The 24203-nt window shown below is 39.5% G+C and overlaps 1 protein-coding gene across 14 annotated transcripts in view; it reads left to right on the top strand.

Moving 5' to 3' along the window:
* The window catches only part of DOCK9 (dedicator of cytokinesis 9), a 328156-nt gene that overhangs the window by 106079 nt on the left and 197874 nt on the right, over positions 1-24203 (top strand). For all 14 annotated transcript variants that reach the window (XM_074962965.1, XM_074962958.1, XM_074962984.1 and 11 more), the window contains exons 3-7: positions 7849-7938; positions 9600-9682; positions 13458-13527; positions 18727-18822; positions 20911-21045. In XM_074962965.1, coding sequence (XP_074819066.1) covers positions 7849-7938; positions 9600-9682; positions 13458-13527; positions 18727-18822; positions 20911-21045 — 474 coding nt within the window. The remainder of the gene's footprint in view (positions 1-7848; positions 7939-9599; positions 9683-13457; positions 13528-18726; positions 18823-20910; positions 21046-24203) is intronic.

Raw genomic sequence — 24203 nt, 5'->3', positions numbered from 1 at the left:
ACAAATGATGTGATAATGGTCTGTAAGTTACAGTTAAATTGGAAGGAAGATCGTACTTTTAACAATTAGTTTGATCAACTATTGGAACTACTTACCAAGAGAAGTGGTAAATTAATAATCACTGGACTTTTTGTATTGAGTTTTGGATATCTTTCTAAAAGAGATGCACTAGTGCAACTACAAGTTACTGTGTTTGATATTCATTTATGCAGTAGGGAAGAATGATTCCCTTTGCAAGAATTACTAGGTGAAATTGTAAAGGCTGTGCCATGCAGGAGGTCAAAATAGATTACCATATTGGTCCCTTTTAGCCTTAAGGTATATGCAGGACATTAAACTTTTCTGTATCCTGATTATCTTGTGGTGTTCACTGCAGCTTCCTCTTCTCTGGTCTGTCTGGAAACCACATCTCTCTCGTGCAGGAAGTCACAGCTAAAATTTCCATGCGTCTGGCTGCGTGTGGCCTTCCACAATCCATTTTTTAAAATCCTTTCATGAGTTTGCCCCTTTCCGATGCCATGACACTTAAACTTGCCCTAGTCTTCAGTGCCATAGACAATTCCTTCTGTCCTTACTTATCCCACCTAGTTAGTCTCTTATCACATCACTTTTTGTGTGTGTATAGCAAGACATGTTAGTGAGTCCAAGCTGCCAAAACTTGAGATTACTCTTGCTACTTGACATGTGGTGAGTCTTGTCTTTGGCAGGAAGGAAATCACCTTTTGCTAGATTTAATCCCTACTCTAAAGTGGTGCTGAGTCTCTTACAAAACACTTACATACCCTATAAAAATTTTTAGAGTTATTAAAGATGAAGTAAAATTACCTGATTTAGCAAATAATTTTGTTTTATACTGCCTATGTTTCAAATCTTTGATGTACGGACGTTTTCCAAGTAGTTTCAAACAGATTACAGCATAACTGCAGACATATAAAAGCACTTGTAACTGCTGTATGTGGTTTGGCGCTAATTTTCATAGCTTTCCAACCTCTAAATTGTGGAGCTCCATATGCGTAAAATGGGAGTTAAAAAATTATTCCATTTTAAAGTTAGATTTTTTGAGGGAAAAATTGCACCCATTTTGCTCAGTCCAGCAGTCCAAAAGATATGAATAAAATATATTCTGCACCATGAAAATTAGTTTTAATTGCCATATTTGTGCTGCCTGCTGGTCGTTGTTGACATGCTTACAAGTGATATTTAAAATAAAAGATGTCAGGGAACTCAAAATCAAACTGAATACATCTGTATTGTACTTTAATACTGTTTTCTTATGTTTTTAAACATTTAATTTCATTCACCAATATGAAAGCTGGATGGATTTTTAAGTGTTAGATCTCATATTGCAAAAGTACATCACTGTTCTCCCCCCACCACCCCCCTAGGATAGCTGCCACCAGGAGCCGACTCTTAAATACCAGTTGTATTTATTTAAATATTTTAAACTGGTATATAAGAAATATTTGAGTTCATTGGTGTTTAATAGAAAACTGCATCAATTTTTCAGAGTTCACCTTCTATTTGCCTCTTGTGATGTGATTGTATACTTTTAGGTTTCAGAGTAACAGCCGTGTTAGTCTGTATTCGCAAAAAGAAAAGGAGTACTTGTGGCACCTTAGAGACTAACCAATTTATTTGAGCGTAAGCTTTCGTGAGCTACAGCTCACTTCATCGGATGCATACTGTGCAAAGTGTAGAAGATCTTTTTATACACACACAGCATGAAAAAATACCTCCTCCCACCCCACTCTCCTGCTGGTAATAGCTTATCTAAAGTGACCACTCTCCTTACAATGTGTATGATAATCAAGGTGGGCCATTTCCAGCACAAATTCAAGGTTTACCAAGAACATCCGGGGGGGGGGGGGGTAGGAAAAAACAAGGGGAAATAGGTTACCTTGCATAATGACTTAGCCACTCCCAGTCTCTATTCAAGCCTAAGTTGATTGTATCCAATTTGCAAATGAATTCTAATTCAACAGTTTCTCGCTGGAGTCTGGATTTGAAGTTTTTTTTTGTTTTAATATAGCAACTTTCATGTCTGTAATCGCGTGACCAGAGAGATTGAAGTGTTCTCCGACTGGTTTATGAATGTTATAATTCTTGACATCTGATTTGTGTCCATTTAGTCTTTTACGTAGAGACTGTCCAGTTTGACCAATGTACATGGCAGAGGGGCATTGCTAGCACGTGATGGCATATAATTATAACATTCATAAACCAGTCGGAGAACACTTCAATCTCTCTGGTCACGCGATTATATCATAATGGCATTATCATAAAGTATCATAATGGCACTATCTAAATCCATGGTATTACCACATCTTGAATACTGCATGCAGTTCTGGTCACCTGTTGAGGGGTTCAGTGTCTGTGCCCAGCAGCGCCACCCAGTAGTGAGAGTCTGTGGGGCTGGTGGTAGGGGAACTCAGATCCACCAAGCTTTACTGGTTTCTGACCCAGGGTCCTGTGCCTGGCAGTTAGATATTCAGCCTGAGGTGGACACCTGCCAAACCTGCTCCCTGGGTCATTTCCTACCACAGCCTCTTCCCCTCTAAAGTTACAGCAGAGTCTTCTTATGGATTCACCAAGTGTGAAGGTTCTCTTTGGTAGATATCTGGAGGCTCTTCCCCATCAGTTTCAGCCTACTCTTCCGGTCTCTATGGGGGCCTTTGGCATCTGTCTGCCAAAGTGGGGTCAGCTTCAGGCAGAGTGGAGCTCCTGCAGCCTGTCTGCAGGAGCTAACAGCGTAGGACTGCTCCCTTGCTCTGTCTGTGATGACTGATCTGGGCCGCTGCCTTTTGAGCTTTGCTTCCATTGTGCGCATATCCAGCAGGTGCGGCTTGGTGGGGCCTTTTGGGCCCAGAGTTTCCTGTTTAACCCTTTGTTCCCCAGTGTGGAGCTTATACATCATATCATATCCCCTGATACACCTCTACCCTGGTATAATGCGATCTGATATAACAGGAATTCGGATATAACGCGGTAAAGCAAAAATGGTTTTCTGTCTCGTCTACAACATACAGTACTTTTATTCTGTTTAATCCCATTTTATACATTTAATGATTACCGTGTAGATATTCAGTATGTATGTTTTTACAAGCCTGCCTTGGATCGAAAGTCAAAACACAAAGCCGAGCGCATTTACAACATTTTTAAACTTTCACTCCGATCTTCATTGCATAAAAAATAGTCTTGTCTGCAAGTCTTAATTAAAGTTATAATATTGACAGTTTAAATCCGTTGATAGTTTAAAAGCATTGAAAGTTTAAATTTGTTTTGTGGACAACAAAACCGTGTGCGAGGTGGTAGCTAATTTTCAACGGCTGTTATAATTAAACGGCCTTTGTATTTATAACCATGACTAATTGATCAAAAAGGAGAGTTCAGTCTAACTTTGTCGTTGACTAACCTGCTGCCGCCTTGCCAGTTTAAAGTTGTTACAAAACCATCCGTGGTCGGCGCCTCAGCTCTGAAAATGTGGCTTGCAGCAAATTACATACATGCAGTACACTGTCTGTACAAATGTGCATATATCAAAGTGATGGAACGAATGTGCAACAATGAGAAGGCAGGGGTAAATGTATGTTGCCTGCCCATGGTCCCATTAGGCGTTCTCCTCTCTCCCGCCTATTTTAATCTTGTTTCTAAATTGTGTGCAGTATAGACTAAGCTTAAGTGGTCTCACTGGTTGTATTTTGGAAACATTGTAATTCTGCATTGACATTTTCTAAACAATTTAAAAAAATTGTTAGCATTAATATTAAAATACCATTGATGTGATGGCAAGTAGTTCACAGCCACGGAAACAAAAGGCATGGACAGTTAAAGAAAAATTGGAAGCTTTGGACAGACTGAAATCAGGAATGAGCCAAGCAAAGGTCTCAAAAGAACTAGGAGTAGGGGAATCAACATTAAGAGGGTGGATCAAAGATGAGGAAAAATTACGATCAATGCTCATTGAACTGGATGAAAGTGAGAAGACCTGGAAAAGAAGCGCCTAAAAACTGCCCAGGATAACCAACTAGATAGAGCAGCATTTACGTTGTTTACCCAAGAACACTCCGATGGCACACCAATTTCCGGTGACTTTATAAGGAAGCAAGAGGAGAAATTGAAGAAAGATCTCGATTTTTAGACACTCGGGCGAGGATGCTTCTGCACATCAAGGTAACGTATTTAAAGCTAGCAGTGGATGGCTTAATCGTTTTAAAAAGCATCATGGCATTTGGCAAGTCACAATTTCAGGAGAGACGTGCTCCGCAGATATAAAAGCTTGCGATGAATACCTGCTAGAGTTACAAGAGATCATCAGCGAGGGTGGCTATGCTCCGGAGGAAATCTATAACGCTGATGAAACTGGCTTACTTTACCATATGCTGCCGGATAGAACACTTGCTTCTAGGACCGAAGAACAAAAGGCCGAAGGTTTTAAGGTGATGAGAGAGTAACCATACTTTTCTGCGTGAATAAAACTGGTTCACATAAAGTTAAACCTCTGTGCATAGGCAAATCCAGGTCACCTAGGGCTTTCCATCATAAGAATATGGATTTGCTTTCATTCATCTCCATTCAAAAAATGCCTGGATGACCTCGGATATTTTCGAGGAATGGTTTAATAAATATTTTGTACCAGCTGTCCGGAGCCACTTATGCAGACAAAACCTGGAGCCAAAGGCATTGCTCCCACTTGACAACTGTACCGTCCGCCAACCCCTCAGCTGAGTCCTTAACCAGCAAAGACGGGAAGATAAAGGTGAGCTACGTTCCTAAGAACACAATGTCCAAAGTACAGCCCCTTGGTCAAGGCATTATAGCCACATTTAAAATGAACTATCGTAAAGCCTTAGTAAAGAAAACTGTTGAGGACAACAGTAGCATAACAGATGTAATCAAGAAATTGAATTTGTTGGATGTATTTAACTTAGGCAAGACAGCCTGGCTAGGAATCACTCCATCAGTGATAGAGAAATGTTGGTATTGTGGTCTCAAAAGTGCTTTTGTCACTGAAAGCAATGACAACCAAGATGAGGAAGAAGACAAAGATGAGAACAACTTTGAAGCTTTTACGGAAGAGGCGGCCATAGAGGCAGAACGAGTTTACAGGGAACTTATGGCTCAAAGTGGGATAGCTGATGTTCAAGAGTGGATGGAGGTGGATGCTATGTGTCCAACCTATGAACGACTTAGAGATGTAGATATAATTCATAATGTTGTCCCTCAACCACTTGGTGCCTCAGAAAATGTGTCTAACCCTGAGGATAGTGATGAAGAACCCTCGGAGCTACCGCCCAAAGCTTCTGATGCGGTTGCAGGGTTAGAGATTGGTCTTAAGTGGCTAAAAAGCCAGGATGTGGATAGACTGCAAATACTGCAGTTAAAATCCATAATTGACCTGGCAAAGAAGAAGGCTCGCAGTAGCATGAAGCAACAAAGGATACAAGTTTGTTTGTTTTTTTAAATTAGAAAAATTTTAAGGGGTGCATCTTAAATAAGAAAGCATCTTGTACACCAAAAAAAGGTATTTACCATTTTATCAGTGTCTCTAAAACCTGATTACTTTACCTTTTTTAGCTTCATTTTAACCTTTTCTATAAGTAAAAACTCCCATCTCCAAAATGTTTTCAAACTATTTAATAGTTAACAGTTCATATTACTTAACAATCTACGTATAACATAGTTGGCTAAGTGACAAAGTGGCCCATGCTCCTATTTGCTAAAATACCAAAATCCTTTTTTACAACAATTTGTAAGGATGTGTAATTAAAAGCGTTTTGATATTTTATGTGAATTTTGCATTTTCCTGAGCATTACATGCAGACCAAACGATTTATGTATCATGAAACCCAGCCCACATGGTTGCATTTAGTAGTGTTTAGTACCTGTGCTGTTAATACGCTGCATCTTTTAAGTAAGCTTATAAAAGCTTATTGTTGTAATTAAAGAAAGGAGATACAATTTAACTATTGTAGAACAGATTTATTTACTGCATACACCGTGTTAGTTCTAACAAAAATGATTTGCTATTAACGGAAATGCTCGAGGCCAAAGCAAGTTCAATATAACGTGGTTTCACCTATAACGCGGTAAGATTTTTTGGCTCCCGAGGACCGCGTTATATCGGGGTAGAGATGTATCTAAAACAATATACAATGTATTAGAATTCGAAAAAGTACACAGAAAGGCAACAAAAATCATTAAGGGTATGGAACAGCTTTCATATGAGGAGAAATTAAAAGGCTCGGACTGGTCAGCTTAGAAACAAAATGACAAAGGAGGGCGTTATAGTGGAGGTCTATAAAATCATGAATGGTGTGGAGGTCAAAAAGGAAGTGTTTACCCCTTCACATAACACATGAACCAGGGGTCAGCCAATGAAATTAATAGGCAGCAGATTTTAAACAACATAAGGAATACTTCATCATACCAGTCAACCCCTGGAACTCATTGCCAGGGGATGTTGTGAAGCCAAAAGTATAACCGGCTTAAAAAAATTAAGTAAGTTCATAGGGAATACGTCAATCAGTGGCTATTATCCAAGATGGTCAGGGATGCAACCGCATACTCTGGGTGTCGCTTAGCCTCTGAGTACCAGAAGCTGGGATTTGGACGCCAGGGAATGGATCACTTGATAATTGCCATGTTCTGTTAATTCCCTTTGAAACATCTGACATCAGCTACTGTCGGAAGACAGGATACTGGACTAGGTAGACCATTAGTCTGACCCAGTGTGGCCATTGTTATGAGAGCCCAGTAGTTCCATGTGAGTATAAAATACATATATTCCCCCCCCCATCCCCAAAATAGGAAGTGTTTTAGGTAGTTTAGTAAACACTTCTCTTTTTTTTGGTAAAGGCCAAATTTTGGTTGTAATAGTTGTTGTATCAGTCCATCTGTAGCATTAACACAGTAGATTTAACCTCTCTTTAAAATCACTCAAATCTGTCTCATACTCTTCTATTCTTCAGGAACTGTGGGACTGATCCAAAGCCCACAGAAGTAAATGGGACAGTTTCAATGGGCTTTGCATTTGGCTTATATTATTCTCAGTTTCTTTTAAAACCAAAACAAACAAATCTGGTAAAACCACAAACACAAAAAGAAGTGCAGTCCATGTTCAGGGTGCAAATTATATTGTACCTTAAACAATTACAGTATCAGTCACTTCCTAGCTACACTTATTTACAGATCCAGACTAACACGGCTACCCTTCTGATTCTTTACACTTAGTTACTTAATGTTAATGTTTAAAAAAAATCAAATATTTCTCTTCATTATAGGTTTTAAGACAGTTCTCTCTGTCATATTATTCCTCTACAGATTCTTTGCTCTTCTTTTTTTGGTAAGAGGTGCTGTGGTTGGTTGGATTCAACTTCAGAATTAAAATCAGGATTTGAGACCAGAGGTCAGCTTGAGATACATGCTGCTTTTTTGTTCTCCAGAATCTAAGCTTTCATTTAAAAAAACCAAAAAAACAAAAAAACAAAAAAAAAAACTGTCTGGTTATGGTTACTGAGAGATCCTCAAAAAAAAAATTGTGTAAATGTGTATCTACATTTGCAGAACCCCCAAAAATGACTACGGCATTAAGTGCCTCATTCATCTTAATGGGTACTAAGTCAGATTCCCAGAGATAATACTTTAAATATCAATATTATTAGCAATTTCAATGCTTCAGCACATTTTAGGTATGTTTGTATAAAGGTGCTTTATTGTTCAGGGAATTTTATCTTTTGTGCTTCAATTCGTTTTGTCAATATAATTCAGAGCGACAGGGACTAGATTTCATTACATTTTACTTGTCTTTTATTTGATTGAAGTTCTCAGACTATTTTTTGTCATTAACAGACAGCATTATTGAAACGTCAGGGTCGATATATATGCTCTACTGTTCCTGAAAATGCAGAAAAGGAAGCTCAAACCTTGTTTGTAACTGAGGTACCATTTATATTTTTGTGTGTGTGCGCGCGCGCATGTAACTAGTTAAGTTGTCTACTTGTTTCCGTAGATTAAATTTCAATAGGGCTGAAAAAATTTACCCAATACTTATTGGCATCTAGTTCTTAAAAAAGACAGGGGTCCCCAGATGGGTTTAAAGGCAGAAACTCTGTGATCCCTCTCTTAGCTGCTGGAAATGAGGGGTGATGTCTTAGCATCTTACATGGGAGCAATCTTTTGTATCAGGTATGGTTAATAGGAGTCTGAAACTTCTCACCCTGTCTCCTCTCTTGGCTCTTTTGGGTTGTTGGGCGCTTTTCCTTTCCTCCCTTCTGTCTCACCGCTGTGTAGTTCCTCACAGTTTTCCCATCCACAGCAAAGTGAAATTGGCAGGATTCCGGTCAGTGTCGCTGCTTCAGAATAACATTGGGAAGGAACTATGGAGCTGACCAGAGACTGGTTAATTTCACTTTGTTGCTGATGACTTCCACCTATTGACCAGAAGAAACTTTATTCGCTGCTGGCAAGGCCAGTTTTCAAGTATTTATATCGTAGTAAAATTGGTGGTAATTATACTGTTTTAGGAACAAGTTCAGGGCACAGACAAGCCCTCACAAACCTTTGTGTTTTGTCCCTAAGGTCTGAATATTTTGGGTCTGTCGCTATTTATATCTTCTGTTCTTTGCAAATGAGACTTATGTATGGAGTATGTCACAGTAGAGTATATTTGGTGGTGGGGGCTGGTGTGCATGAGTTAAATCATGAATTTTTATGAAACATCTAATTTATACACACTTTAAAGAATTATTGCCTAGTAAATGTTGACTTTGTATTTTACAAACAATGTATACAACTGCATTGGAAATATGGAGTACATTTGCATGTGAGTGTGTGTTCATAAAAACTTCAGGTATTGTATAATATTGTCTCTTGCAAGATACTTGAATGTTTTTTATGCTACTTCTGCTAAAACCAAGATAAATTTGTCTGTTAGTTACAGCAACATGGGTGGAGTAAAATGATACTTCCTGTGATCTGGTCCAGAACAGAATGACATAATTGCTTTTCAACAGCTGCAAGCATGCAGTTTAGATTCAAAACATTCTTTTCGTTTGGGTTAAAAATATAAAATTGAGTACTTACAACCATAACATAGATTTTAGTTCTTCCAGGATAGAAAGTACTGAGTTGATCCTGCTATTTTGATAGTACATCTGTATTTTTAGGCTAAATATACTAAAGATGTTTTATCATGTTGTTTCCACCTACATTTAGCTTCTTTGCTTCTCAGGAACTTGGAGGTGATGTTTTTATTTCAGATGACTAGTCTATTATTTTCTGAATTTATAAGTTCCTTATGCTTTTAGCATTTGTTTCCAGCAACTAGTTCATTTGACATAAACACACTTTAGTTTGTTCAGCTTCTGAATCTGAACAGTCACCATACTGGTAAGATAAATTTAATGTTTAACAAAAGAAACAAAATGTGACATGCACAGAATAAACATTTATAATGCATTTGAACTTGCAGTGCTTTCCAGGTAACTATAATAGTTCACAAACAACTGTAATGTAAGAGAGCCGTTACATGTATTTAAGGAATGCTTTGAGCTAAACTTACTTAATTTGATGTATTGTGGCATTTGTTTCCATTGAAATAGTGCATCAAAACCTACAACTCAGACTGGCATATTGTTAATTATAAATATGAAGACTACTCAGGAGAGTTTCGACAGCTTCCAAAGTGAGTAAATTATCTGATACTGTTACAGATTTTGAAGTTGCAGAAAAACTTTATACATATTTTTATGACATATTGGGTCATAAAAAGGTCATTTCATGTAATATAGAACCTCAGATCTAGCCTACCAGTGTTAATACTCTGTACTGTACCCTGAGGTTTTCAGGGTGGAATTCATATTGGTTAATTTTTTTTAGCCTTTTGAAGATATAAAAAGCTGTTGAAATGTTATCTGGAAAACGATCATAATAAAGCTGCCTTGGCAATTGTGGGATAAGAAGAAGAAGAACTTGGGTTACTGATAATGTAAACATAAAACTGATCATTAAAATATGGTGAGAGTTGTTTTACGCTACTGTGCCAATATACAGTCTTTTCAGCATTGATGGCAGCTTCAACAACTTTTCACACGTTTGGCACAGAACCTTTATATTTCTCTCTCTCTCTCTCACACACACTCTTAACAGAGAATGAATGCAATTTTTTTATGTTTGTAGAGCATTGTAAGAATACATAGCATTTAAAAACACAGACAAAAGATGTTTGGAGTCTGCATGGAAAGGAGTATTAATGAAAGACAGGCATTGCTTTTCTGAAACTAGGATTTTGTCTCTTTCCATCTTTGTGGTGGAGACACACATTTTCTAGGATGGAGGTTTAAAGCAAAGAGATTAGTTCCTCTTCCTGAAATTGCCTGTGGAGAGGGTCATGGATGTTGCATGCCTTACAGGTCCTAAACCATTTAAAAGCAGGTAACTGATGAGGTCATGTGCCTATGTCAACTATAGCTCAGTGGTTTGAGCATTGGCCTGCTAAACCCAGGGTTGTGAGTTCAGTCCTTGAAGGGGCCATTTAGGGATCTGGGGCAAAAATTGGGGATAGGTCCTGCTTTGAGCAGGGGGTTGTACTAGGTGATCTCCTGAGGTCCCTTCCAACCCTGATATTCTATGAAAGGAATAAAAAGCCAGCAAAAGAAATGCATTGTAAGGAAAGTAAAGAGGAGAAGAAGGATTATGACAAGGCCATTAGTGAGATATATATTTCAACTACTGGACCTAAATTCTGCAGCAAGTATCTCCTTTTCTGAAGTGGTCCGGTGCTGAATTATTTGAGAAACGTGTCTAAGTAGATGAAAATGGAGGTTTTTTTATTGAATTAACTATGAAAATGAATAATACAACTTGTACAGTATTTCTTTTGTTACATACTTTTTTTGCTGACCCAATATTTTCAGCATGTCACACAATTTTTTTGTATTGACAACACCACAACTAAGCTGCAGAAGTTTTCAGAGGAAAGCTTTTAACAAATGGGAAGATACAGGAGGTGATTCAGGTTTTTGTCACCCAAGAGGTACTGTTGGCATTGGTGAAAGAATCTTCCTTCTTTTCATATTTGGGCACAGGTGGATGTGGCTTGAAAGTTTTTTATTTTTATTTATTTTTGTATTTTGTGTGGCTTGAACTGCTAGTTCTTCTACCTCTGCAACCCTTGACATTTACCAACTGCCACCTTTTCCCTATCCCAGTTCTGTCCTACTATTTATTGCTGCAGATGAAAACAGGGCAAAAGCATGTGAGCTGAATGTTCCCTCTAAAATTATCAGTGAAATTGCTGAATATTTTTACAGTTAAAATTTTGCTATTAGACCTCAGAGTTAACATGTTGTGGTGAATAAAGGGATTCAGTTTGCTAGCAGATGCTTTTTGATTTGTTGGTAAGAAGGGTCTACTAAATGTTTCACTAAGTACTACATTGTCTCAAATGTTGAATGTTTTCTTTGCAAATGCGAGGATTAACCTTTTTTTATGTAATTTTTTTAAGGAGAAAAGAGCTTAATTCATAATTGAGCTAGAAATTCTGCGTCCTTTTTTAATTTAGGAAATAATTTGAAAATTAATGCCTTTGGACAAATGATATTGTATCTGAATTATCCTTCTCCTCCCCAACTCTAGGTCCCTTTTGTCCTGCAAATTCATTTTATTCATCATGGTTTTTTTCCTACTTGTATGACTTCAGCCACCCCTTCATGTACCTAGGTAGCTTTTCTGCTGCCTTTTTTTAGTTCTCTTCCCATAACTTTTCCTTCTAGCATTGTCTTTTTTGAGATGTTGTTTTAATTACATTTCCAAATACTTGATCTCAGGTTAATTAAATGTGATCAGTATAATCACCTTCACAATATTTGATATGTCATTGGTCTTTTTAATCTCTAATGTTGATTAATAATTTCAGTTTGAAGGCCTCCAACCTTTTAAATCTGTGTTCAGGACTTTTATTTTTACTGTAACAAACTGAATTGTCAAATGACAGATAATTTAAAAAGGATGAATAAATTAAGTGCTTCTGTATGAAAATTGGTGAATGTTTCTTGCCTGGTTCCCTTGGGGATTCCCAAAAGGCAACTCAAACCCAGGATAATTTATGGTGCAATGGCTACAACATTATATTCTTTTTTTATTAAATAAATAAATGAAAAATGAGAATGAATTTAATCTTGGCAGCAAAGGGTGACTGTAGCTGCTTGGCCTGGCCATCATTCTGTTCTCCTGATTGGCAGATCCCCAGGTCAAAACTTCTGCCCAGCTGGAGAAACCATGCGACCCACCAAACCTTGGACATGTGGTTTGGACCAAACTGTTCTACGCCCTCAGAGAGGGTTCGAGCTGTCACTGAGACAGACTTAGGCAGTCTGCAGCAGTCTTAGTTCCAGTTACACATGGAATCTCACTATTCTGGAAAATATGTGCCAGTTTGGGGGTAACTGCACCTTGGACACCCCCCCCCCCCCACCATTGTTCTAGGAATGCTGTTCAGGTTTCAAGCCTTTAGCCTTCACCCCTCTCTGGGCAAGGACCTGTGTCCTTTCTCTCCAGACTGGACTTTTTGGCAGCAGTTCCTCCCGGACCCTTCATTGTGATGCACCCAAAAGCCAGTCTGCCTAAATCTGAGTCTGTTTAAACTCAGTCTTTATAACTGAAGTTCACTCTTTGTCTCTTGCCTCTCCTCTGGTATTGCTTTAAACCAGTATATGCAAACCAGTATATGTAAATCACCCTGGGGACTGGTACTTCCCTAGCGCTCTTCACAATCTTGGGGATTGTAGTAATCACCCCCCCCTGATTTTACCTGAGGAGCTGTAGTAACCCTCCCCTTATTGAGTTGTATACAGTCCCTGGCCCACAACGGTACATAAAACATTCATAAACTTAATACAATATGGTCCCTAAAAGTACTGCGTGCATATCTGTCACAGTATGCTCCTCCCTACCTGCAGTCCTGACCCTAACAACTGACTAAATATATTCTACCTCCACCCACTAAAGACTATGACTGCCCTCAAAGTTGCAACACAACATAGTGGAACTTGTGGAGACTCAAATGTGGTTCTTGATTGACCCAAACTAAAAACCCAATGATTAATCAGTATAACATACGTTCAGAAATTAAATGCAAATACAGTCTCTCAAAGTTAAGGATTTGACTGCTTGTCCTAAATCCTGTTTCCAGTCCAGAGGGGAATAGAAGGGAAAATTATGGTGCAGCAGCAGGAGAGCACTTACTCAGTCTAAGGCAGCTCTCCCCAAGCCAATAAGAAGCCTGGGCAGAAGATGCAACTGTGGAAAATGGCTTAGGTGAATTCTGTTCCACCAAGGAACACATATTACTGCCTATTAATAGTGAGATTTATATTTTCCTTTCAGAATAATTGTAAAAGGTTGGCTACTGAATGATCATGTAAGTGATCACAAAATATCTGAGTATTTTCTTTCTTTAGCAAAGGGACCAAATCAGAGAAACTTCCAGTTCATGTATATGAAGTTGATGAAGAAGCAGATAAAGATGAGGTGAGCAGATAATAATCTATTTCTTTCTATTCTGTAAGATTATTTCATTAGAAATAGTCTTTTAAATGTTTATATCAAGTAAAAATAGAGGTTTAATTGGATAGTCATTTTAGACTTCAAAAAAGGTTTCAAAGTGGGAAATCTATAAGTGCACTGGATGCTGGTTTTTAACCAGTCTTGTGTTCCCAATGTCTGTCATATGCATAGAGGAGAAATTCTGATTGAGAGAATGGGTTTGTATTGGAGGTGAGGGGATTATAATTGGTGAGGGCTGGTTTACACACAAGTTGCACCAAAATAACAAAATTTGCTTTCATGCAAGTCTGTGTGGACACTCGTTTTGAAATAAATGTTCCCTTTCAGTGTAACTTACAACTGAAGCAAAGTGGGATTAGAACAGTTTTATCCCAAAACAAGAAAGTCCGTGTACATACGTGTAGACACACACACACACACACACACACACACACACACACACACACACACACACACACACACACACACACACACACACACACACTTGCACCTGAATAACCAAAAAAGAAAAGATTAAAAATATTTAGTTACTTTGGTGTAAGTCTGTATGTAGATTGGTTCTGAGAATGTCAGAGAAAGCAGGAACTAATCAAAAATGGCTGAAACCTTTTTAATTATTTTCCTTCCAATCCTCTGCTTCCTGAGAACAGTGATTTCAGTAGTGCCAACTGGTTTAAAGAAGGTTTCGAACTTCAAAATATGTTTTTCAGCAAAAAAACCTCTTTCTGTTGACGGTATACATTACATAGTTTTTACCGTGCTATATTTTAGAACAAAGGGATTGAATGTTGAGGCTGGTGCCTTCTTATCTCATAAATATTTCAACTCCCTTATAGCACTGCGAAAGCCTTCAAGTAAGCTAACTCAATTTTGTATTTCTTATCAGATAAGTACTGCTGATAGTAATACTCACGACTTACATAGTGCTTTTTAATCTTCAAAATACTCATAATCATTAATTAATTGTGTGTAAAATAGAACTAGTCTTTGATTGACTCAGTGGTGCAATAATCCAAGCCTAGTGGTTCGGTCGATAGGACGCTGAATGAGAAGTCAGAAGATTTGAATTCCATTCCTGCTTTGGCACTGATGTGCTTGGTGACCTAGGGCAAGTCACTTCACTTGTCTGTGCCCAAGTTTCCCCATCTGTAAAATGGGAATAATATTTTTAGAGTTCTTTGAGGTGAGATAAGACCTAAATATTATTATTTCTGAAGTCTAGCATTTCTGATATCACAGTTCATCACCACAAAAGCTGTTTAGATACCATTAAATGAATCAGGTGGCAAAGGAGCCTGAGTGTGAATAACAAAAAATCAACTTTGCTGCAATAGTTACAGTATTTCCTAATAAAGTTAAACAGGTGTAGGAAAAATACCACAACTCAAATACTGCAGTGTAATAAAATTTTGAATGGCAGTCGCTCTAGAAGATGTCTGTTTATACATAAATGCCTCTGCAAACAATAATAACAGGAAAAGAAATCCAGAAAAAATGACTTCATTGGGCACTTAAAAAAAGTGCCAAACAATACACAGCTTCATGGATAAAACTGACCAAATAGAGCAAAAGGTTTTTCTTCTTTTGGACTGTAAGATAGGCTTTTTTGTGGGTAAAAAAAGTTCCTTTGTAAAATGATTTTTAGACACAAAGCATGTAGAAAACAAAGTTATTAAGTTTGCAGATAATGGAAAAAATTAATGAAGAGCAAATAAGGAACAGTGATATCAAATTGAAAAGAAATGCAAATGTACTAATAAAAGGATTTGGATAATTCAAGCTATTGGGTCAGCAGATGGCAAATGCTGTTTGATGTAGGTGAATTTTAAAATCAGCCTGAGAGTGAGGAATGAAGCTAGGGTGTAGGTGATTGTTGGAACAATAATCTGTTCAGAAGTAGGGTTTGGATCTTATTGTGGAAAAATCATTGAAAACATAAACCTAGCATGCAACAACAATACAAACGGGGAAATGAGCCTATAATCTGTAGGAAACAGGAAGCGAATTTTCAATGCAAAAGCATTGTGCTGTTGGCCAGGGACTGTGCCTTCCTTTGAATTAACAGATGGAGCAGTGTAAAAGTGCATTAGCTTTTCACCTCTGGAGACTTGAGTTCAAACTTTCTTATTTTCAAATGGTGGAATAGGTGAGAACACACTAATTCAGTTTCTACCACAAAAACATTACACAGTTCAGCAGAATTGGCAAACTCAGGTCAACAGAGGCCTGGAACTAGAAAAACAAAGTTGTGTTAAGTCAGAATTTAGGCCTGGTCTGCACTGAAAAGTTAGGTCAACCCAGCTATGTTGCTGAGGGTGTGAAAAATCCACACCCCTGAGTGCCGTAGTTAAACTGACCTAACCCCTGGTGTAGACAGTGCTAGGTTGATGGAAGAATTCTGAATCTCGGGGAGGTGGATTACCTCTGCTGATGGGAGAATCCCTCCGCTTGGCATAGGTAGTATCTACCCTGAAGTGCTACAGCAGGGGTTCTCAAACTGGGAGTCGGGACCCCTCCAGGGGTCATGAGGTTATTACATGGGGGGTCGCGAGCTGTCAGCCTCCACTCCAAACCCTGCTTTGCCTCCAGCATTTATAATGGTGTTAAATATATTTTAAAGTGTTTTTAATTTAGAAGGGGGGGTCACACTCAGAGGCTTGCTACGTGAAAGGGGTCAACAGTACAAAAGTTTGAGAACCGCTGTGCTACAGTGATGCAGCTACACTGCTGTATCCTTTCAAATGTAGGCAAGCCCTTAGATACCCCTTCTTTTTTAATTTGTGCCAGAGAAAAGAGGGAGCTTGTAGTTGGAAACAGTGTTCCTCAGATGACTTACTGAGGTATTTATAATATACTAGTGCTGAGATACCCGAGTACTTTTCAAAGCAGTGGGCAGGGATTTGCGAGATTTTGAGTCGGGCTAGTGAATGTTAACATTTGATGGTAGGTCTCCTATGGCCCAACAGGCTAGGGGTGACTGGGACTAGGGGCCTGACCAGGAGCAAGCAAGCTCCTTAGTGAGACAAGGAAAGAATTGAGGCCTACTCAGAGATAATAGTAGTCCTGTGGGGGACTGTTGGACTGCCACCACCATAAAACCATGTTGACTGGCATTTATGAATATATAGATTTAAGATTTAATTGTGCAGCCCTCTGCACATTTTTCTGGCTCCTAGCACACATGTATAGGGTGCTGCTAGCCAGAATAAATATGCACATTAATGGAGCTTTTAAAAGAATTGTTGTTGTTCTGTTTTAGTCTGTGGTACTAAACAATGTTAATTTGAAACAGTCCCCTGTAGATATACAAAGTTCCATCCCATGCCCACTTGATAACTGGTTTGTTACTTCTTGATATCCACATATGTTAGAGACTATTTTCCTCCTCTCTGTGCTTCTCTAGAGGGCTGAAACTACCCCTTCTAGTCCTCATTCATTCATTCATTTTGTCCTAACAGAATGGGTTACCTCAGCTTGATATGTGGTGCTACACTTGAAGACCACTCAAGCTTCAGCTAGTAGTGACTTATTTAACAGTGCTTCTTGTATGGGGCTTGTTACATTTGTGCTCCTTAAAATGTTCTGTTTTAAAATTAATTTTTGGGTGCAATTAAAGGTTTGGTTTTAAACCCAAAAGCCCTTGATAGCTTGGGTTCTGTTTATCTGAGGTACCTCATCTCTCATGTTACACCGGGACAACTGACATAATCTGGGACACTCAAGTTTGCAGTCCCTAAAGCTTTGTATATCTGAAGAATTTGCCAGGCATTCTCTCATACATCCTCCCTGGTTTGGGCTACTGTGAAAACAAATCAGGCCCATGCTCCTGTGGCTCCACAGGCTTCAAGTCTTCTTCTGGTATTCGTTTAAGTCCTGGGTCATAATCTTCCAAGCAATTAATGGATCAAGACCTATTTACATTTACAACTGTATTTTCATCAATGAATCCTTGAATCCTATGCTCCTCTGTCCTGGACTTTGATATGCATTTTTCCAAAGTGTATGAAACCTGGGGACAAATCGTTGTTGGTGGAGGGGATCCACCTATGGCATGAATTTCCAGAGGAAGTAAATGAATCCGTGGTTTGACCATCTTTAGGAAATGCTGCAAAACCTTCTTCCTCTTTGACAAAACCTTTCCACCATAACAAGAATGACATTCACAACACTGACATACACTCCCTCCTCCCAAAACAACAACAAAATTGGACCCGAAATTAAAATTAAAAAAAAATCCCTACCCAAGCAGACTTTCTATACGGGGGTGGGCAAACTTTTTGTCCCGAGGGCCACATCTGGGTGGGGAAATTGCATGCAGGGCTGGGGCAGGGGGTTGGGGTGCAGGAGGGGGCTCAGAGCAAGGGGTTGGGGCAGAAGAGGGGTGTGGGGTGTATGAGGGGGCTCAGGGAAGGGGGTGCAGGAGGGGGCTCAGGCCAGGGGTGCAGAGAGGGGTGTGGAGTGTGGGAGGGGGTGCAGGGTACAGCAGGGGGTTGGGGCGAGGGGTGCAGGAGGGGTTGGGGCTTCGGCCCAGTGCTGCTTACCTGGGGTGGCAGCGGCACACACCAGGGCCAGGCCGTGCCACTGCTGAAAGTGGCTGGCACCAGTTCCGGGGGTGGGGGGAGGGCGGCAGAGGGCTCCGCGCACTGCCCTTGCCTGTGGGTACCTCCCCCGAATATCTCATTGGCTGCGGTTACCCGTTCCTGGCCAATGGGAGCTGTGGGGGGCAGTGCCTGGAGGCGAGGGCAGTGGACGGAGCTGCAGGGATGTGGTGCCAGCCACTTCTGGGAGTAGCGTAAGGCCGCAGCGCCACAGGGGTGGCAATCCCACAGGCCGGATCCAAAGCCTGAGAGGCCAGATCTGGCCCACAGGCTGTAGTTTGCCCACCCTTGTTCTATACCCTGAAAATGGAAAACAGAGGATTCATGAAATGCACTGAGGACTTAACTATTGCTAACGGATTTTATGTGAAAGGTGCTCAGATACAATGGTAATGAGCAACAGTATAAAATCCTAAAATAGAGTTTTGAAGATTGTTATGATAATTGGACTACCTAATTGTAAGTTCAATTGTAAAAAGTATATGAAAGTTCATAAAATGTTACAATAATCTATCACAACAATTGTTGATGGAAAGCAGTTTCAGTTTGTGCAATTTTGTTTTAGGATGCAGCATCTCTAGGATCTCAGAAGGGTGGGATAACCAAACAAGGATGGCTGTACAAAGGCAATATGAATAGTGCAATCAGTGTAACTATGAGGGTAAGTTTACTGTGCCACACTAAAAGATGACTGTTTATAGATATTTAATATTTCAGTATGATTCTTCTCTGAAAAGTAGATATGTATACTTTGCTTTTGTTAAAAAGAACATAGGGTTAAGAAGGAGAAGCTTCTGCTTACCTTATAGTAGCAAAATATAAAATTAAACAGAGAAGACTCCTGAAGACACACTCTCAGACCAGGTCTCTTAAGAAAGTAGGTGTTGTTTTTACAGTCACTTTCAGATTAAAACTGTACTGAAAGGTGTAATTGTGATCAGAAAAGTGACCATGTAATATGGAACCTTCTTATTCTGATCACCTCCCTTTTGTATGTTGAGTCTGTTTTGCTTGCTTTATTTTCAAAATTAGATAATTTCTAATTGCTTTTATTAGCACCACAGTACCGCCATACAGATATGGAGAGTTAACTAAGATCTGGTTATAAAATCTTACTGGCGTAATTGAGAGAAATGGATACTCAACTTGACTTTCTGATCCCATGCAGGACTGGCAGCTAACATAATTTGTGAAACATTTCATTTATACAAAATTTGCGCATTTTACAGATCCATTGAGAGAAACATGGAACTCTATGATGCACTTTCTATAGTAACTTCAGAGTATAACCTTAAAATCCATTGCCATTCATATTATTATTTATATAATGTATGTTTTATACATGTTTAGTTTTTAAGTGCTGGGGCTGACTTTAAACTTACAGCCAATATCATGATATGATTCATAAATTGCTCCCTCCCATCCCTATTTTATCAGTATAATGAAACTTTCGCCGTTGGAAAATTAAATGGATGTAATTTTATTTGTGTGTTTGTGTGTGTGCGCGTGCGCGTGTATTAGGTTAAACAGAAAAAAGTTCTGTCTTTAAGCTATGTGCACTGATGGCGTAATACATAATTAAAGCCAGTACAGTAACTCCCCACTTAACATCCTCCCCGTTAACATTGTTTCGCTATTAGGACGCTGACCTATTAGAGAACATACTCCTTTAAAGTCCTGCAATGTTCCCATATAACAGCGGTCGGCAACCTTCAGCATGCAGCCCATCAGGGTAGTCCCCTGGCGGGCTGCAAGACTTTTTGTTTACGTTGACTGTCAGCTCCCAGTGGCCGCAGTTCACCGTTCCCAGCCAATGGGAGCTGTGGGCAGCAGCGGCCAGCATGTCCCTGCGGCCCCCCTGCCCCCACTTCCCGCAGCTTCCATTGGCTGGGAATGGTGAACTACGGCCAGTGGGAGCTGGGGGGGGGGGCTGTGCCTGCGGACAGTCAACATAAACAAAATGTCTCACGGCCCGCCAGCGGATTATCCTGATGGGCTGCGTGCCAAAGGTTGCTGACCCCTGCCTTACAATGTTCTTTAGCTCCCGCTCCTCCGCCCACCTGGTGCTCCTGGCAGGGACTGGGTCAGGACATGGGGGCTTGTCCCGCTCTGCCCACGAAGTGTTCCAGCCGGGGAGTGGGTTGGGGGCGCAAGGGCTTGCCCTATTCTGCCCGGTGCTCCTGCCGGGGAGCGGGATAGGGGTGTGGGGCTTGTCCCATTCCGCCCGCCCAGGGCTTCTGCGTTGGGGCGCAGGAGCTTTCCCCATTCTACCTGTCCGGGGCTCCTGGCAGGGAGGGTGGTGGTGGTGTGGGGGCGTGTCCTGTTCTGCCTGCGTGGGGCTCCTGCTGGGGAGCGGGCAGTGACCCTGCTTCCCAGCTGGCATTCCAGGTGGGTGGAATGGGGCAAGCCCCCGCCATGCTCCCCCACTATACCCCTGCCTCAACCAAGCTTCATAATAATTATTGGTGAGTACAGTATTAAATTGTTTGTTTAAAATTATTTAAAACTTATACTGTATATGTATATATAATGTCTTTTGTCTGGTGAAAAAAATTTCCCTGGAACCTAGCCACCCCACCTATTTACATTAATTCTTACGGGGAAATTGGATTTGCTTAACATCGTTTTGCTTAAAGTTGTATTTTTCTAGAACATAGCTAGGATGTTAAGTGAGGGAGTTACTGTATGGATTTTGAAATATGAAATTAATAGTACTGCTGTTAACAATGTTTTTTTTTTTTTAAACTAGTCATTTAAGAGAAGATTTTTCCACTTAATCCAACTTGGTGATGGATCATATAATCTCAATTTCTACAAAGATGAGAAAATATCTAAAGAGCCAAAAGGATCAATATTTTTGGATTCTTGTATGGGGGTGGTTCAGGTAAATATAATTGTACTGGCTGTTTTTTATATATTGTGCGTGTAGATGATGAATTTATTAGACCAGAATTTTTCAAAATCTACATAATTATCCTGGGATATAATTAAACACATACTGCATACTTTTTAAATAGTCACATAAACAGGCAGGTGCGCTACATGTTAGGAAGAAAAGTAGTTGGATTTTGTAGGTTGTGTTTTAAATTTCAAAGTGGTTGTTTCTGAAAATGGACAAAGTCACTGATTTATGTGATGTGTTTATAAGAAACACATGGAGGCAAGTAGCAAGACAAATAAATGAAGAAAGCATGGAAAATTAATGAAAGCATAAAATTAAGTTCTATTACATTTTGTGTAGTTATATGGGCTGTAAAATATTTTGCATAGCTTCTTGTGTGGGATTTTAGTTGTGGGAGTGGCATCATATTCACAGCCACCCTTCCAGATGTTTTCACTTGACCTTTTTACTTTTTAAAAATAAATGTTTGAAGCAAAAGATACAACTCTTTGGCCCAAAAGTTTTGCTCGTAGCAAGAGCCAGAGGATTGGTTTCGTGGAGTTGTGTTATATGTTTATAGTACAGCATGTATCTGTTTTGTTAGGCAGAGCAGACCTGGAGACAACTGGGTTTTTAGCTCTTAGCATTAATTCCTGAATCTGGACATAGTAACCTTTGTGGAAAGAATACATGTATAAATTATTTTGTATATGTATTTCCTTTCTTCCTTGCATGAACTTGTATAGAGGCTTAAAAAGTTCCACCCAAAATTATTTTCTAAATAGCACAAAAATACTTGAATAAATCGATAATGTAAACTTGGCTGTAAAAGCCTTGCATTTGTAACACAATTACTTATGCATCAAGTTGATCAGATGTAGTGATTTTACCGATATTATCTTGGTTTAGAAAGTTAGTCCTGGCTAAACCCACTGAAACTGTAGTTTGGTTCAAATTTAAATAGAACACAGCAAAGAGCAATAAAAGGGCATCGTGACCAGAAGTCTATCTGCCATGTACCTCTTATTCACTCTTTCCCTGCCCTTCCCTATCTCTTTGTCACCCCTGACTGAGATGATGTTAAATGCTAGCTCAGTTGTGCCAGTGCTGGGCCTGAAGCACATACTGTCCCCATAAACAAGAAGTCCCTTTCACTGATTCTCCTTATGGTACTGTGATATAGATGACGGGGTGCAGTCTAGAATATTCCATCATTCATAGCATGGTGGAGCACTAAGACTCGGTAGGAAGCAGCTGGCAGGGACGAGGCACATGGGCCCACTAGGAACAGATGGGCTTGAATTTTTCACTATGAATGTATATTGTGCAGAGGGAAGTGACAAAGAGCAGACGCAATATAGGGAAGGAAAGGTTGCCCACCAAGTGACAGGTTTCTCCTCCCTCTCAACCAAACTCTGTCGTTCCTCACTCTTTGGCTCCAGTGACTTAAACTGAAATCTGAGTGCATTGTCCTGCCCCCCAGTTAGTGGGTTTTTTTTAATCTCAGCATCCTAATCTTCAAATTCCAAAGGACAGAAATAGCTCATAAATATGAGAGCAGAGTTTTTCTTCCTGCTTTAGTCAAGTTCGTTAGTATTTACCATTATAAAGTTTTTGACCATTAAAAACAAACATAAAATCAAACTAAGCTGAAATTTGACCTGCAGCAAATTATTCTCTTCTGCCTCTTCTCCCGCCTGAACTTTTCCAACAAAGGTCCTCACTGTGTGTTTTGTGAATGACTGAGGAACTCTACTTTTGCCCATTCTAAAGTATCTTCCCTTGAAATCCTGTCCCAGGGTCTGATCTCTGAAGTTCAGGAGCCTTGAGGATAGGAGTTCCTTGTGGAGTGCTTATGCACTTTTGTCCAGAGGGTACTCTCATATTCTTACTGCCTTTATTTTCCCATTTCCCTGTTGCACCTAAGGTTGTGAGCCTGTACTCTTTTTATAAGTTATACTAGCATAAGGGGAAACAAAACTTTTATAGACACTAAAAATCATAAACTCAGTAAAGACACTGGATTTTATGGCTCATTATAACGGTCTGCAACCCATTAGCCCACCTTTCATCTATGACTGCAGAGATGTTAACAGCCCACTTCACTTTGAGTGGTCTCTTGCAACATGTGTTAACCCCGTATATTTAACAGTGTGTTCCACCTTGTATTTAGCTGTGACACTCTGAATACTTTTCCCGGACCTGAAGAAGAGCCCTGTGTAAGCTTGAAAGCTTGTCTCTTTCACCAACAGAAGTTGGTCCAATAAAAGATATTACCTCATCCACCTTGTCTCACAAACAAAAGACTTAGTTAAGGTTGCTCTCAGCAATAAACTAAATAATAAATTAGGAAATACAAAGTTAAGGATTAAAAATATGAAAAGATGAGCACTCTGAAGTTAGGAAATGCCAGAATGAACGTTGCCCATGCAACCTTAATTTTCCACCTTGTGTGTATGCATTCTGATATAGTTTTTAATTACACCCAGAAGTGATTATCTATGAAAAGTTTGGTGTAAGTGATTTGCCCAGCATCACATAAGAACTCGATAGCAGAAGCAGGGATATAATCCAAGTCTCCAGAGCAGCATTTAACTGCCCTAACCATGAGGCTGTCCTTTCTCTTTCTGCAGTCTCCTGCCTCATTCACTACAAACCTTCCAGCTTCTGAAGCAAAAAAGGGGCAGGGGTCCTACAGACAACATACTCCTTCACTCCAAAGCTCCAGTTGATCCTCAGAGTAGATCCATCCTGTATGCTGAATGAACCAGGGGTCTTGTGTGTATTTAAAAAAAAAAAAGAGAGAATGTATTTAAAAATTACCATAATGCATACTCACAAGGGGGCTGAATTAAAGTTGCATGGCAACATTCATTCTGGCATTTCTTAACAAGTGTTTCTTGTAACCTTTTAATTTCCTGATATTTATGGTTTAGTTTATTAATAAAAGCAAACTTAATTAATGTTAAACAACATATTTGTGAGTGTTCTTAGTTTATAAATTGAAAATATTTTCTATATGTACTGTTTAATAAGGCACTTGCAAATTTTTTGTCTTCAGTGTATGTTTTATCATCATGGTCTTTGTGATGCTCCTTATTTTACCACTGTGTCATGCTGACCAATGTTTTGAAAGTAAACTATATTAATAAACAAAACAT

Source organism: Natator depressus, chromosome 1 (genome assembly GCF_965152275.1).
Source record: "Natator depressus isolate rNatDep1 chromosome 1, rNatDep2.hap1, whole genome shotgun sequence".
NCBI lineage: Eukaryota > Metazoa > Chordata > Testudines > Cheloniidae > Natator > Natator depressus.
Note: the sequence above shows the minus strand (reverse complement) of the source record. Positions and strands in the feature narration are given on the sequence as shown.